The following is a 16,426-nucleotide window of genomic DNA, read 5'->3' as shown; positions in this document are numbered from 1 at the left end:
TACTTAACTTTAGGAATGAATCACTCGCCCAGAAGAAGACCCAAGACCTATTGAGGTGTTTGCTGATTGTGGAGGAAATACAGAATGGGTAGTTAAAGAAGATAATTATAAGTACCACTTCAGGCTATATGACCAGTTGCAGAATTGAGGATTAGAAGAAAGATGAGTGTTTCTGTTGTATTTTGTTAATGTATTTGAACAAATATTTGTGTTTTTCTCTATTTATTTATTATGTAATATAATATAAATAAGAGATTATCAATGGTTTTCATATTTAAAATTAAGATACTAAAAGAATGTCCCCCAAAGGATACTGCAACCTATTCTAAATTTATAAAAAAGAAATAGTTATGTCATGTTAGATGTAATTATGACCTAAATATATAATGCTTTGACAATTATTCATGTAATAGTAAAATTATGTCAGGTGTAATTATGATCTAGTTATTGTTATTGTTTGGAAGTTAAACATGACAAGTATATACAATTTTGTGTTGAGTTGGCAAAAAAAGGAAGAAAGAAAAAACATGTGTGGGTGTTATTGGCTGTCAACTTGACCACATCTAGAATTATCTAAAACCCAAATGGCTGTGTATACTCTTGAAGATTTTTTTCCCAATTTAATACTTTGAAGTAGGAAGAACAACTTCAACCCAGACTTTTGAGACAGGTGTTTAAGGTTGAAAGGATCCACCTTTAATCTGGACCACACTTTTTACTGGCAGCCTATGTAAAGAACACAGAAGGAGAAACTTGCTCTTCCTTTGCCTGCATGCTTTAACTTTTGCTAGTAAGTACACTTTTCACTGGCATTAGAGCCTACTTCCTCAGCATTGCAAAGTATCCTGAAGATCAGTGGAAATATCCAGCCTTGTAAATGGAACAGCTAAAGATTCTTGAATCTCCCTTGGGTAAATAGTTATTGTTCTAATAAATCCCCTTTGTATGTAGGTAGATTCATTTTGTAAGTCCTGCTTCTCTAGAGAACCCAGAAACCCATACTAATACATCATGTTAAATTAGAATACAAATAACACATAGAATTTATAGTCTTCTTTACTTTTTAATCTTTCTTTCTAGTTACTTTTTAATGCGTCTGGATTAGATTATTAAGAACCATTATATTTGGACTAAGTTTCGGTTGTACCAGGATAGTAGCAGGAAAAAAACCATTTACATAAATGACTGCTAAGTACATTTGTATATCATTGCCTTGGAATAAGCTATAAAATGTATACTATACTGAATACAAACAAAAAATGGTATACATTTCACTCCCAACTAAGTGGCTTTTGTCTTTATTCCCCATTCAGACTTTGGACTCTACTGAATTATTTTATGGAAAAAATGAAGTCATGTTTCCCATGTCTAATCTGAGGTGAAAGAAGTTAGCATTATTAATAAATGTCTACTTTATGCCTCAGTGCTTCTAAGCAACTTTGGGAACTTTAACAGTGCTGGTTTCCGGAGGATTTTTAAAAATTGTATTACTCTTTAAAGAGAGGTCATTCATTCCTTTGTTGAACTATTGTTTCTATTGCTAATGGAAAAACACTCTCACTCCATTTTCAGGATGTCAATATGACATGAAAATGTCACAAGAAATAGTGAAAAGCACCTATGCTAGATGAAGTCTATTTCCCTCAAGAGCAAATATCTCCATGAAAAAATTACGTTTTGTACATTCAAAAGTGGTGATCTTTGTATATAAAACTAAAATTATATGAAGAAATACATCAGATCATTTCTCCTGGACTCCATCTAAATAATAAACGGTTCTACATTGATCACACACTAGATGTACACAGGTTATGTGCTTCCTCCTTAGTCAGGATACAGGCAGCTATGGGTTTCTCTAATGCCAACCTAAAATATGCATGTATGCAGCAGCTTACTTGCACACAGGTTCTTCCAAACTCCAGCTGGCTGGAACGATTGTGAGGATGGTATCCTTGGTTGGCATGTAAGATCTAATCTTTTCCTTCCTTTTAGCAGTCAAAGTTGTCTCTGTTTTTAATCTTTCATTTCTGAGTCATCACCAATGTAGTATAAAACTGTAAAGAGCAGATTCCCAAATAGTTGGAGGATAAACTCCTCCAAGGAACTGCTTTATGAGTTGAATTATGTCCCCTGACATTTCATAGTGTGAAACTATTTGGAAATAGGGCTACTGTAGCTATAACTATAAGTTCCTAGTGGATAGCGTGTGTCCCTGATTCCACATGTCTTCTGTGAAGGCTGAAGTCTTATGCCACAAAGCCAAAGAATTAGCAGAAGTAAGGAAAAGCCAGGAATAGCTTTCTTGCAAGTGCTGGAGGGGTACCTGAAAATACTTTGATATAAGTTTTTTAGTTTCCAGAATCATCAAGCAATTAATACCTGCTTTAAACAAAATTTTGCATGTGGGGTCTCTGTGTGTGTGTGTGTGTGTGTGTGTGTGTGTGTGTGTGTGTGTGTGTGTGTGTGTGTTTGTGTTAGGACTTGACAGCCCTATCAAAACATTTTAGATGATTCAGACTACAGTTCCTTTGATCCCTATCACTTAGCTTACTTCCCTGGCCTTCATTAACTCTTCAATAAATGTCTATAAAATTAATTAATTGATTGATTAATTAATGGCAGTTCCTCTGTCTCTGGCAGACCTTTTATGTAGATCTCCTTTGAGAGTTGTGTCAGATATTCCTGCTTCAATATTCTATGCTCTCTTCCTGGAAAATTCTGCCCAAGTCTTACTTACTATTGGATGTCATTTAACAGACCATCACAATGGTTGGTAGGAAGGCACTTGTCCATCTTCCTGTTCCTTCTACAGCCAGGAAGATATCATATTCAACTGTACCAATTCTTTGACTCACTCTACCCAACAGAAGGGGATTGACTGGTTCAGGGATTCTATTTAGAATAGCCATTTGGCTTACTTTAGCTTGGAGTCTCTTCTTTCCTCTATCAGAGTCTAGCCTTTCATAGTGCAACAAGATGTTGTCATATGCAAATGTGCGGAGCCCCATTTTAGGTACTTCAATGAATCAGGCAGCAGGCAGCAGGTTGGATACACCTTCAAGTCTAAATATTCTATTTTGCTCCTCTGGAAATAGGTTCTGTCCCTGAAAGGAAGGCTTCCTCTGGTTTCGTTCTGCCAATAGATAAATTAGCCTGCTTCTGAGATCAGCAGAAAGGCCAGACTCTCACTGTGAAATGTATTTCTACGTTAGCCTTTATGAATAACAAATGTGCAGGTTATGATTCTCCATTCATCTCATTCATTTTTTTTTTTTCATCTTATTTTGTTCAAACGGAGGAGGCAGGTGTTTCTTACTGCTTCCCTCTCAACCTGAAATGCTTGATCAAAACTATTTTCTCTCCTCTCCATTAAATTCCTGTCAGGTATTATGCACACTCTAGGAATTTGATTCATGTTTGCTAATGTGGTAATTGACTTAAGATAAAGAAATTAGTATATGCAAGGGAGTCAAACTGAGAAAACCTCACTGTGTCATCCCCGGCACACGATAAATAACACAACCACGGCATTAAAGACCACAGTTCTTCTTGCAAGAAATATTACCTTATGTCTTTTGTGGGAATAATGGTGTAATGCAATTACAGCACCAAGTTTATTTTACATAGCAACCTTTTTGAATTTTATTTTATTCATTTATTTAGTGTATAGGTTTTGCTTGTTTGTTTGTTTTGGGGGATGGGACTTTCCATCTGTTGGAAAGTTTCTTACTGAGATAGGGCCTCTGTGTTTAGCCTGGCTTTGTGTGTGTGTGTGTGTGTGTGTGTGTGTGTGTGTGTGTGTGTGTGTGTGTGTATGTGTGTGTGTATGTGTGTGTGTGTGTGTGTGTGTGTGTGTGTTTCTATCTACATGCCACAGTGCACTTGTGAAAGTCAAGAAACAACTTTAAGGAAGGCTCTTTCACCATATGGCATAATAGGATTAAACTATTATCTTCACACTTGGTGGAAAACTCCAGCTCACTAAGCCATCTCAACACTTTGAATGAATTCTTCATTTGTATATTCTGTTAGCTTTCTTTGATTCCTAAGGAACTGGCTTCTTTACCCATCATACTCCTATGAATACCACTTTAACTGAGCGCCAAAGATTACAACATTGTTGGTGTCTTGCAGTTTGGGGTCCTTTTTGTACTGGACTCTTCAGAAGTTCTCTTGCTGTGTCAAGTTCTGATGAGTCCCCTCTGCATCCAGACAGCTGTCTGGGCCCCTCCTGTTGGCTTCCTCTTTCTGTGACTGCTAAGTGTTGATGTAGCTCAGGGCTCTGCAGGAAAGAGCCTTGTTTCCACTTTCTATGAAGTCCCTCCTGGCAAATGCGTCCACTCATGCTTTAAGTTATCACACAATCCAACCATCTACTGCTGTTCATCAAGTTGATTATCCCCAGCCAGAAACTCCGACTGGATGCCTCTATCACGGTTTTGGCAGGAGCCTCTAATCGTAGTATGTAAAATTGTACCACATTGTCATCCCCACTGTGTCCTCTGGCCCTCCTATCATCTCTGTCTCAATGAAGCTTCACTGCCCACCAAAATGAATAAAATTTTTCTCTTCTCTATGTCCTTTAATCATATAAGTTTTATGTCAACTCACCTCTTTTCATTGCTATGCCAAAGGACAAAACGTCTTTTGTCTGGGACATAAAGACATTTACCACTGGTCTATAGACTTACTTTCCTGCCATCTTCAAGTACCCAGGTGACTTTTATGGAAAATGAGCCATCTAATATTTTTGTCATGCTCTTGGGTAAAATTTATTGCTTTAACTGTTAGGATACAGTCCCAATCGTGAGGTCTTGTAAAGAGGTCTGAGACTAATCCAGCCCTAATTTGTTTGTTCCTCCCTTCATCCTGAAAGGCACCTCAGATATTACAGCACACTGGAAAAGAAGTACCGCTTGAATCTTAACATGAGATTAATGAATGGATTGGCACAGATCTCACTTTCACACTCAGTAGTTCTCAGTGCACTGATATAATGGGAAGACCATAGATGACAGGTTTTAGTTCCAGCAAAGCAAGGTCTGTAACTCCCTTGTTCCTCTCTCCTGCTCATTGTCCGGCAGCAGTGGAGTCCTCAGAGCATCATACACGAGCACCTAACAAGTGTAGTTCAGATCCTGGTCCTGCTTTTTAGCTTTTCAGTGCAGCACAGTATTCTGGGTACTCTGCAGTCATAGGACAATGGCTCACGTCTTGGTGCTTCCATGTTGTAACAACCTGCTGCAGACAGGATGTAAAGACAATGGCAGCACATTCTCTGTCTCTGTGTCTGTGTTAGAGTTTAAATCCATAACCATCACTAAGAGACTACATCTCAATGACTGTATTATTTTCCTTGTTTCCCCTTTTCAAGCCAAGTAAATAGTATTTATTCTTAGGTTTCCTAATTCTGAATAAATAATTTACTACTACTTTCCTTATAAGAAAGGAAATTGACCTAAACAATTTACTTAGAGACAAAGACTCCATTCTATATTACTAACTTATTAAGTGATCTTTTCTAATTTGTGAATTCCTAAAATTAATTTATCCAGTGAATGCAAATTCATGTAAAGAAAAGTTCTCCTAGCAGCAACCCATTCACAAAGTTGACAGGCAGCTTTACATTTTTCTCAATTATGGAGGTATGCACAATCATTCATATATATGCATATATATGATTACTAATTTTATCCCCTGAAATTTAGTCTTTAAATCACAATTATAAGTACTTTTCTAGGTCAGTATGTCTATACATATAATTTTATTGCTTTTAAATTGCATCTTTTTCCATGATTCTAATAAACAGTGTATTGAGCATATTCTGATTTATTTAAAAGGCCTTTATGCTACTTCCAGGGTTTTGTTGCCATAAATAACAATAAATATAGAGCTGTGTATTTCCAGATGTCTTTATTTCTAGAGGAGATAGTCGAAAAGAGCAGATGCTTGAATCAGGCTCATGTACCTTTTTTTCTGTAATTTTGTTTTTTGGGTTTTATTTTGGTTTGGTTTTTGGGGGGTGGTTGTCGTAGTTGTTGGTGGTGTGTGTGTGTGTTTGTGTGTATGTTTGTGTGTGTGCTTGTGTTTGTTTGTTCTTTCTCCTATTCCCATGATGACATTATGACCCTCACTTTACCACTTGTTACATGTCTTTACCTTTGAACTTTAGCACCACCCTCCTTCCAGCTGAAGGTCACACTGTCCTTTGTAAGAATGTCTGTGTTATCTTCTTTTTCCTTTTACTCGGGTATTTTCTTGTCTACATAGTACTACTTACACTCCTGCTCTCAAAATGATCACCATGTTTTACTGTTAATAGGTAAGGCTACACTGGAAGAGCAAAAACATCAGTATCTTAGAAAATAGACATTAGAAAGTAATGCAAAACTAACTGGATTAAGCCTGTCTCTTGACCAAACCTGTGTGCAATAGTGCCATTCCAAGAACACACAGCCCTAAGTCATCTTATTCAGTTCTCTGATTTACCTCCTATAGGAGACCTTTAGTATATCTTCATTTCCACTTAACCTTCAAAACCTGAACTTTACTATACAGGAGCAAAATCCTTGATTTTTTTTTTCATGTAGTTGTCCTCCCCTTTAAGAACATGCCTTTAATAAACATTCCAAATTTCCCAAAATGTAGCAAGTACCTTTTGCATTTAACTGTATTGCACTAGATTTAGGTTTTCTGGCTTTCTAGATTTGTCTTTCTCCCTGTATTTTGAGATCGACATTCTGATCGGTTGCCAAGATACAGGGAGAATAATTCTTTAAACAGTGTCCACAGATAAGACAAACATGGCTCATCTGTATTCAGTACTTTGCTTGCTTAAGTGAGTCTTAGTTTGTCTGGATACATGGGATTCTTGGCAGGTGAATTTCTTGGGTAACTCTTTATCGATTGTTTCAGGCTAGTGAAGATGCTATTCAAGTGTCCTTGAGCACAGCATTACACAGATAAAGGGTGTGATCTTATTCTCTTTGTTTGTTTAACATACAATCGTGTTTCCTAAATGTATAGTCTATTAATAATACCTTTTAATGTTGTCATAAGGAATGGTCAGCCTGATATATGTAGTGACCTGTGTTTCATTAATCTGGATTTGGATGCAGATTAAACCAATACTTATTTGATTTAGGTAAATTTTCTTTTATCATTTATTGCTAGCCTATTCCTTACTCATCTGCTCCTTTGGGTGCACACGTGTGCTGTGTATGATACATTCATGTGTGTTTGTACCCTTATATGTACTTAGAGGCCAAAAATGTCTGTCAGGTGCTCAACTCCAGCCCTCTCTACTACATTTATTTAAGACCTAGAACTTGGAGCTAACTGGGTTTTTAGCTAGTGCGGCCTATCATCAACCCCAGTGATCTTCCTGCCTCTTCCCACCACAGTGCTGGGATTGCGGGTAGAGTAACAGGTAGTGTGAGTTTCTTATGTGCGTGATGGGGATCCAAATGTGAGAATCAGTTCCCACACATATGTGCCGTATATACCCACTAAGCCATCTCCTGTTTTCCCAGTTTCTTCCTTTTATGTATGAAAATGATGTCATTGTTGTTTATGTATATATGGAAGATGGCAGAGGACAGAGAAGGTGGTAAGATCTCCCCCCCACACCCATCGCCACAAGCTGGCATTTTAGGTAGTTGTGAGCCTCCTGGTAAGGATGCTAGAAATGGAACCTGGGTCCTCCGGAGGAACAACAATCACGCTGACACCACAGACGCACTGCCAGCATTGTTAATTTTTGATTTTCTAAACTTCATGGTCTTTATGCATGAAGTTCTACACCTTATTTCTTCTAAGGGATTTATCTGCTTTAAATTTTTGGTCTGTTAGCTTTCCATAGCTACTGTCACAAAGTACTAGGCATACAATATCTAAAACCCTGTAAGTATATTACTCTCTAGCTCTGAAAGTTACATGTCTGATGTGTGTTGCCACAAACCAAAGTCAGGGGGGCAATCAGAGTTGACATCTTGCTGTCCCTCATGACAGAATTAGCTCATTGCCAGTTCTGTCATGTAGAGGTCACCACACTCAATGCCCACCAGCCTTCAGCACTTCTACCTGCTCTGTAGACGTGTGTTCTTGTCTTTTATGTCTGCCACTTTGACTTTTAAGATCATTGGTCATTTTCATAAAGCCACTTGAATAATCAAAGATAATCTCCTGCCTCAGAGTCATTTCTTTAAAAACATCTGCAAATATCCTTTTCCAATAATCTCTATCTCTGTGATCTAGGCATTAGGACATGGATATCTTTAGACTACCGATACTTTGTCTACCATGCCTGTGTTAGACCCTTTCACTGCATCCCTCCTACTGAGTAAGCAGCCTTATTTAATTAAATTAGAGACAACAATGAATATTGAATACAGTCCAAATCAGCATACTGATAATCTTTATAGCTTGTTTGTTGCTGTTATATCTGTACAGAACTGTTTCCTATTAGCTTTGGGAGTATTTCATGGTTGTAGTAGCAAACCCATACCCCACCCTCATACATTTACTGTGGCTGGAATAACTGACCACATGCTCTTCTTCTTCTTCTTGCAGAATCCAGTGAACATGAAGACAAAAGTGCAGGTGCCTCAGGGGAGACACCCTCCCAGCCTTACCCTGCACCAGTGTACAGTCAGCCCGAAGAGCTCAAGGACCAGATGGATGATACAAAGCCAACAAAGCCTGAAGAGAATGAGGACTCTGACCCATTGCCTGATAACTGGGAAATGGCCTACACAGAGAAGGGTGAAGTCTACTTTATTGAGTAAGTCTCGGTCATTTCTTTGAACATTGATGAACATTGCCCCAAAGATAAGATATTAATGCTGTTATGCAAGAAAAAAATGGGAGTATTATTATTTCTGCTAACAACTCAAAATGAAATATTGCCTCCATTAATCTAAGACTCCTAAATGACAGCTACCTGTAGCAAAGAGATAATTGGACAACTATACTCTGTCATTCCTAACAATGGGATATTAAAGGGACAAATCTGCATTTGCTGTTATTTTCAGATTGAAAGGACTCTAAGGCAGTGGTTCTCAATCTTTCTAATGCCGTGACTCTTTAATACAGTGGCTCATGTTGTGGTGACCCCAAACATAAAATCATTTTTGTTGCTACTTCATAACTAATTTTGCTACTGTGATGAATCAGAATGTAAAAATGTTTGGAGATACAGATTTTTCACAGGGGCTCTGACCCACCAGGTGAGAACCACTTCTCTAAAGAGGTCCTTTAAAAATACTTGCTTGCCTCCTTCATAGACATGCTGTGGGTGAGATCTGCCTAGCTCTTTATTCCCAGAAATGGACACCATGATGTTCAGAACTTGGGTAAAAAGTAGCTGTTTCAAGCAAATGGTTTGCATGTCACAGTCAAAAGCTTTAACACTTGGCTTTGAGGTCAGGTCTCAATAAAATATAAGGATCATGTTTCCCTCTAGTAAACGCCATTGTGGTTGTTACTTGTCTTTCTTAGTTTCTTTTGAGTAGTTGTGTTGGGTGCTGCTTACAACTCTTAAAACTTACCAAAGAAGCAAAATATTGATCATTAAGTCACAGTGATGCTCAATCTAATCTTTTGCTCTTTCCAAACTCTTCCTTAAAAATTATTTTTGTATACTGTTTTAGCAGTATGTCCAGCTATCCAATTCTTTGTTTCTATTAGAACAGCTTTGAAAATCATAATTAACAGAATTGTACATAGTAGCAGTATAAGATATTATAATTTTATGCATGTATGTAATATGAAATTAATGTTATCAAGGTAATTAATGTTTCTGTCATATGGCATTATTTGTATATGGTGAAAACCATTGGGCTCTTCTCCCTCAGCTTCACATAATGCATAACTAATAGCTCTAAACTGTAGCTGCCCCATCATCTCATGCAGAAAGAAACTCTAAAGCTAAAGGTCTTAACCCAAAATGAAATCATTGAAATGAATAAGACAGCCAAAATGTTAATTGGAAATAATAAAAATCTGAAACAATCACAAGTATATGACAACTCATTTCTTCAGAATTATATGATCCTTAATAAAAAAATAATGAAAATTGAAAGTCTCAGTGTTGGGAGTAGATTTTAAAAAAAAAGAAGTGCATATGTTCTGACTACTCAAGAAAAATATTAAAACTGTGCTTCTTTTACCAACCTACAGTGATTTATGACTTAGATCTCCACAGGCAGAGCCCAGTTGTGAAATTGAAATGTTACCACATACCAATAGTTAATTCTCACATGAAGCTGGCGACGTTGATACGTGTGGCCCAAGGAATCTATAATCAGGTGCTTACTTGGTGCTCTGCCTGACTCCAGCACGGATGAGAAATGCAGTGTTTTACAGAAAATGAATCACTAACCTCTATATTTTGGCAAATCCAAATTTATTTTTTTAAAGAGTAAAATGTCGCAGCACTTTTGTTTATATAATCAATAACACTGAGCTATCTGTTATCAGTAGTTGAAAAGGGGAAATTGTGTAGATTTAGTTAAATAGAATCAACTAAAGATCCTAGAAACATACTTTTGATATCGATATCATTACAGACCATAAGAAAGATACTGATGCTTATATCGATAAATGTTCAGACCTATAAAACTGATGAAATTTATGTATTTTTATGTAATGAAGGATAGGTTAAGATATGTAAAAATAATAAAATACACTAGCACAAGTTGATTAAAGAATCCTTTCTATATGTTCTCAATAATGCAATTGTAAAAACATTCTCACTTTATGCTTATAAAGGGAACTTTGCTATATTAATTCAGTCATCTTTGAGGGCTGTGAAGAAGAGAGATTTTTGGGAGGCAGATGCCATGTGCTACATTTATAGTAAATAATGAGCTCTATCTGGACCTGAGAGGCCATAATAAAATGATACTACTAATCTTCTCTTCAGTCTGCCGGTATTATTATTCAAAGGCAATTGTTTTGTTTTTGCTGTCAGTCTTATTATCAGGATAGAGAGGCAAATGCTCACAAACTGTAAACGACATTTGAATTTCACTGTTCAGTAAAGCATAAGCCTAGACAAGACCTAAGAGGTTGTCTAAGTTTCTATTGTAATGAAGAGATTCCATTTCCAAGGCAACCTATATGAAGAAAATAGTTATTGGGGACTTGCTTACAGTTTAGAATTTAGTCCATGACCCTCATAGTAGGAAACATGGCAGCAAACAGGCATAATGCTAGAGTACTGGCTAAAATGTATATAGAGAGACAGCAGTGAGTCTGAGAGCTAGCTGGAAATGGCCTTGAAGTAGTAGCTGAGAGTTTATAGTTTGATCCACAAGCTAGAAAGCAGAGTAAGAAAGATAGTTAATTAGAAATAGTTGGACATCTCCAATAAAGACAGACTTCCTAATCCTTCCCAAACAGTTCCACCAACTGGAATCAAGCATTAAAATGAGTCTATGGGAGTCATTCTCATTCAAACCACCAGAGCTTAAAAAGAGGTAAGACTTGGGAAGTTACACTTATTTAGAGTGGTCCTGGAATGCATTTATCCTTACAAAGACCTTCATCTCTGAGTAACTTAGAGGTAATCTACTATAAAAATCCTTAAAAATGGTTCCTTATTTTTCATTTTCTAGATCACTAGCTCATTTGAAAAGTAAGGAATGCACTGACATTTTCATTTTTTTCTCCTTTGAGGTTTTTGTTTTGTCTCTTAATTTTCCCCTTAATGCTCAAGGGAAGAATCAATCAGAAATATATTGGGAACAGAGATAGGTTTCAGTGGGAAATTAAGACAGAATGACACAAACAAATCATTTCAGTTGTGAGCTGAAACCAAGGTGGACATATGTAGGATGTAAGGAAAAGGAAGATGCGCAGAGTGCATCTTCAGGGTGGTGTAGGAGGTAATGTGGGTGCTCCATTCTGCCAGGTGCTGCTGGGAGTGGAAGCAACCCCACCCACTGTTCATGCTGAACTCGCTTCTGCTTCATCTTCCCATCATCTGAAATGGTTAGTATGAATCCATTCCATGTAATGAGCTCAAGTACCACAGGGAGGAGCCTAAGCTAAGATGGGATCCGTGTGTTCTTTGGTCGCCCCATTTCCACAGCTTCCAAATTGCCCTCTGTGCCGCCCTTTCCCTTCTCAACCACATCTGACAGAAATCAGCATTTCCACCCAGTATCTACATGTTGCAAGTACTTTCACTGGTGATATCACAAGGAAACTGAGAATAATTCTATACTATACACATGCTATGGAAACAGGTGTATTAGAGAAAGAGACTGATAGGCAGAAGTTGATGGGCAGGAGCTTCTTCTGTACTGAGCTACGATGCTTCCCAGAGAAATCCTGGGGCAAAGTCACAGTAACAGAAAGTGAAGCAAAAGGGACAGGTGCGAATACATGCCAAACCCTGATGGCTAATTAGCATGGGCATTATGTATAACTTTGTTCTCATATGGATTTAAAAATCTCTGAGTAATTGTCAGAAATACGAATTTCACTTTCTAATTTAAAATAATTTATTTGAGATGCAAATGGAGGTGTCACCCAAATCCATTAGATAAACATTCAAGTATCTTAAAAGAAAAAAGAAAGAAGCAATGGAAAGGGGGATAAAGTAGGGAGGAAACTTCAGATGACTGGAGTGAGAACTTGCCTTTCCCAGATCCTGATGGTCTTACGTGCAGTGCCATCCCTGCATCCTCAACACCAATGGACAGCTCCCTGCAGGGAGGGATCTTTACCCTCATCAGATTTTACTCAAAGTCTGTCTCCTGTGAAAATAACAGTCATTGTAAAACTGAAAACAAATGACATCTCTGTTTAAAATTGGCATATACAAATTCATCTCTAAATAGAACTCTACTCTGAAACATGAGTAAGTATTACAATTAAACATGGACACAAGCACTGTAGTTTTAATTAAGGTGACAAACAATTTTATGTGTTGTCTATGCAATAACATTTGAAGATATTTACAAGTTTTGTTTGGTATCGCAGAGTGGCTTATAAAAGTCAGTCCTTTAGTTTAGTTTTAAATTTTTAAATTTTATTTTAGTGTCTCTGTGTGTGTATGTGTGTGTATCTCTCTGTGTGTATGTCTCTGTGTTTCTTTCTCTCTGTCTGTCTGTCTGTCTGTGTCTTTGTGTTTGTGTGTGTCGTTGTACAGATAAAAAGTCTAAAGTAGGACATTGGATCCCTGGGGCTGGAGTTACAGGCAGTTGGAAGCTACCTGCTGATTGGTAGCTAAACTCAGGTCAGCTGGAAGAGCAGAAAGCTCCTTTGACTGCTGAACCATCTCTTAACCTCAAAGGTGAAGTTCTTTAGAAGTTTTTATTTAAAAGATATGTTTTGTTTTTCTCACACTGTTGAATTAATGAGTCATTTCTGTTCCCACACTGTATGGCTACTTCTTTCTTTAAGGTGAGGTAAAGCTAATTTTGCTTCTCTCATATGTTACACTCAACAGCAGTTTTCTCTCCCTCCATTCCTCCCTGTCTCTCCTCTGCCTCTGTCGTCCCTCAGATCCACTCCTCAATTTCACTTCAAAACAAACAATCAAACAAAAACAGCAGGCTGCCCAGAGATATCTACTGAACGTGGCATAATGAGATACAGTAAAGACTGGGCACAAACCCTCATATCAACACTGGGTAAGGAGGAGAAAGAGTCTCAAATGCAGGCAAAAGAATTAGAGACATACCCACTCCCACTTTTGGAAATCCTACAAGAGCACCAAACTACAAAACTTTAACTTATATGCAGAGGACCTATCTCAGACCCATGTTGGTTCCATTTGTCACTTCAGTCTCTGTGAGCCCCTATGAACCCTGCTTAGTTGGTTCTGTGGGCTGTGTTCTCCTGATGTCCTTGACTGTTCTGGCTCCTACAATCATTCCTTCAGCTCTTCAAAAAGGTTGTTCTGGCTTTGCCTAGTGTTTGGCTGTGGGTCTCGGTAACTGTTCCCAACAGTTGCTGGATGACACCCCTCTGATGACAATTGGGATTAGGCTGCTCACTCATCTATGGGTATATAAGGATATCATTAAGAATAATTTCACTTATTCTTTTCTCGGTCATAGTTTGTTCTTTCCTGGGTCTCTGGACTGTGTAACCTCCGCTTCCTGGCCATGTGGGATATGCCAGGTGTGGCACACTACTACAAGATGTCCCTGGTTACAGATGAAGCCTGATTCGGGCTTCATATTCTCCATTACAAGGAGACCCCACTAGAGTTAGTTACTCTCTTAAACTCCCATATGTTTCTACTACACCAGGTTTCTAAACTCTCCCCCCCCACAGATGCCCCACAATTCCAGTTGTCTTCCCTACTGCTCTTTCCCTCTATCCTTCCAAACCTTCCTGGTCCTTACTGATGCCATCCCCAGATGTCCCCAGTACACCTGTAAAATCTATTCTCCATCTCCTTTCCAGGGAGATTCATGACTCCCTCCTTGAGCCCTCCTTGTTACTCTCTGAGTTGTGGATTATCCTTTACATCTAATGTCCACTTATAAGTGAGCACACACCATGTTTGTCTTCCTGGATCTGGATTACCTCAGTCAGGCTGGTCTTTTCTAGTTCCACCCATTTGCCTGCAATTTCATAATGTCATCTTTAACAGCTAAATAATACTCCCTTGTGTAGATATGCCCACATTTTTTGTCCATTCTTATGTTGAAAGACATCTACAGCTTTTTCAGTTCCTGGGATTATGAATAAAGCTGCAATGAACATGTCTGAGCAAATATCATCATGGTAGAATGGATATCCTTTGGGCATAGGCCCAGAAGTGGTATAGCTGGGTCTTGTTGTAGATTGATTCCTAGTTTCCAATGATATTTCTTTAGGTAGGTGATAAATGGAGTTTTTTTTTTTTAATCATTTACAATAACATGTTAGTGGGGAGAAGAGACTATCTTAAGATAATTTTTAGCAAAATTGTTTTAAACTATTAGGGATTTTATTCTCCTTAACATACTTTTAATGATAATAATGACTTACATCTGACAATTTTGAAGACTATAAAGGATGCTGGTTTCCTTGACTCAGCATCGTGTTCATTAATATATTATCCTTTATAATATATTATCATTATAGATTCAAATGAGAAATATGCAAATGTTATTTTGAATGATTTATCCTACATTGTATGCTTTTCATTCTAGGCTGTGTTTAAAGTACCTTAACAAAAATAGCTAATATGTTAAACATTCATACTTCCTTCATTTAATCCTCACATCATGAATGTAAGGTTTACATAAATCAATAGCCACTTGCCAAGGAGCTATGTAACCAAAAAATGATAGAGATAGAATTCTTCTCTTCTGTTTATTTGACAAATATTTACTGCATACAGGCTTTGCATCAAGAAGAATTTTAAACATACACTCGTCGACAAAATTAAGAAGGTTCATGGTTGCAGGCTGTATAGTTTGTCTTCAGGAGCCTTGTTCTTCAAGGATCTACAGATCTGTTTAGTTTGCATCACAGCTACTTTAGAAAGGGCTTGATTCATCCTTGTTTTATAGACAAGGTCCTGAGGCAGCCTTGGATGAAGTATCAGTCTCAAAGTCCCATAGCTGTCACCTCACAAAGCTATGTCCATTGTCCCATACTCCCTCTGTTATGTAAACAAACAACCAGAGTGAGCTTTCATATTACAAACGCTATTTGTTCAGTATATTTGTTCAGTATATATTGACCAGAAATACCCTCTCCCAGACATTAATATTCCATAGAGAAGAGTGGCCATGGGGTTAATCTCAACTGACAAGCTTTGGGAAACCAATTAGATTGTTTCTTTGTTTGGGAATCAGTTTAGTTAGTGACACAAGTCAGGCTGCTATTGCTTTGGCCAAAACCAAAGAGGCAACAAGAACCTATTGTTTACTACCATTCAAGAATGCTGTGGACATCATGGCATCTTAAATAATGTGGATTTCAGTGAAGGCCTTTGACACTGGAAACACATATGTGAAACATGCTAGAGTTGTATGTGGTTTTCAAATCTATGTAAGAAATTGTTTTTAAACTCTAGACACACACACACACACACACACACACACACATACAAACACACACACACTGTGTGTCCTTTTGTTGCTATTTCTGTATCTTGTTACATTTAAGTAATTATCATTAATCATGTCCAGAAAAAAAAATACTTCCCACTTGTTAGAAGATAAAGTGCTATGGAATTTATTATTAAGAAACAGACACCATTTTTTTTTAACCTGGCAACATCAAAAAAAAAAAAAAAAAAAAAAAAACACTTTCTCTTCTAGGCATAGGATATTACTTCTGGGCATAAAACTTGACTTGGATTTGCTTTTAATATGTTTTAGAAAAATAATGGGTACAATTCATATTTTCTCTTTCTACATGTTTTTTTTTCTTTTCTTTTCTTTTTTTCTTTTTTTTTTTTTTTTTTTTG

At 37.4% G+C, this 16,426-nt stretch overlaps 1 protein-coding gene across 3 annotated transcripts in view; it reads left to right on the top strand.

Annotated features, from left to right (window-relative positions):
- The window catches only part of MAGI2 (membrane associated guanylate kinase, WW and PDZ domain containing 2), a gene marked incomplete at both ends in the record, with an annotated part of 1,373,853 nt that overhangs the window by 923,598 nt on the left and 433,829 nt on the right, over nt 1-16,426 (top strand). For all 3 annotated transcript variants that reach the window (XM_080936244.1, XM_080936243.1, XM_080936245.1), the window contains one exon: nt 8,572-8,782. In XM_080936244.1, the coding sequence (XP_080792370.1) occupies nt 8,572-8,782 (211 nt within the window). The remainder of the gene's footprint in view (nt 1-8,571; nt 8,783-16,426) is intronic.

This window comes from Micromys minutus (genome assembly GCF_963924665.1).
Source record: "Micromys minutus genome assembly, chromosome: 23".
Classification (NCBI taxonomy): domain Eukaryota; kingdom Metazoa; phylum Chordata; class Mammalia; order Rodentia; family Muridae; genus Micromys; species Micromys minutus.
The sequence above is the reverse complement of the archived record's forward strand: the minus strand, read 5'-3'. Positions and strand labels throughout refer to the sequence as shown.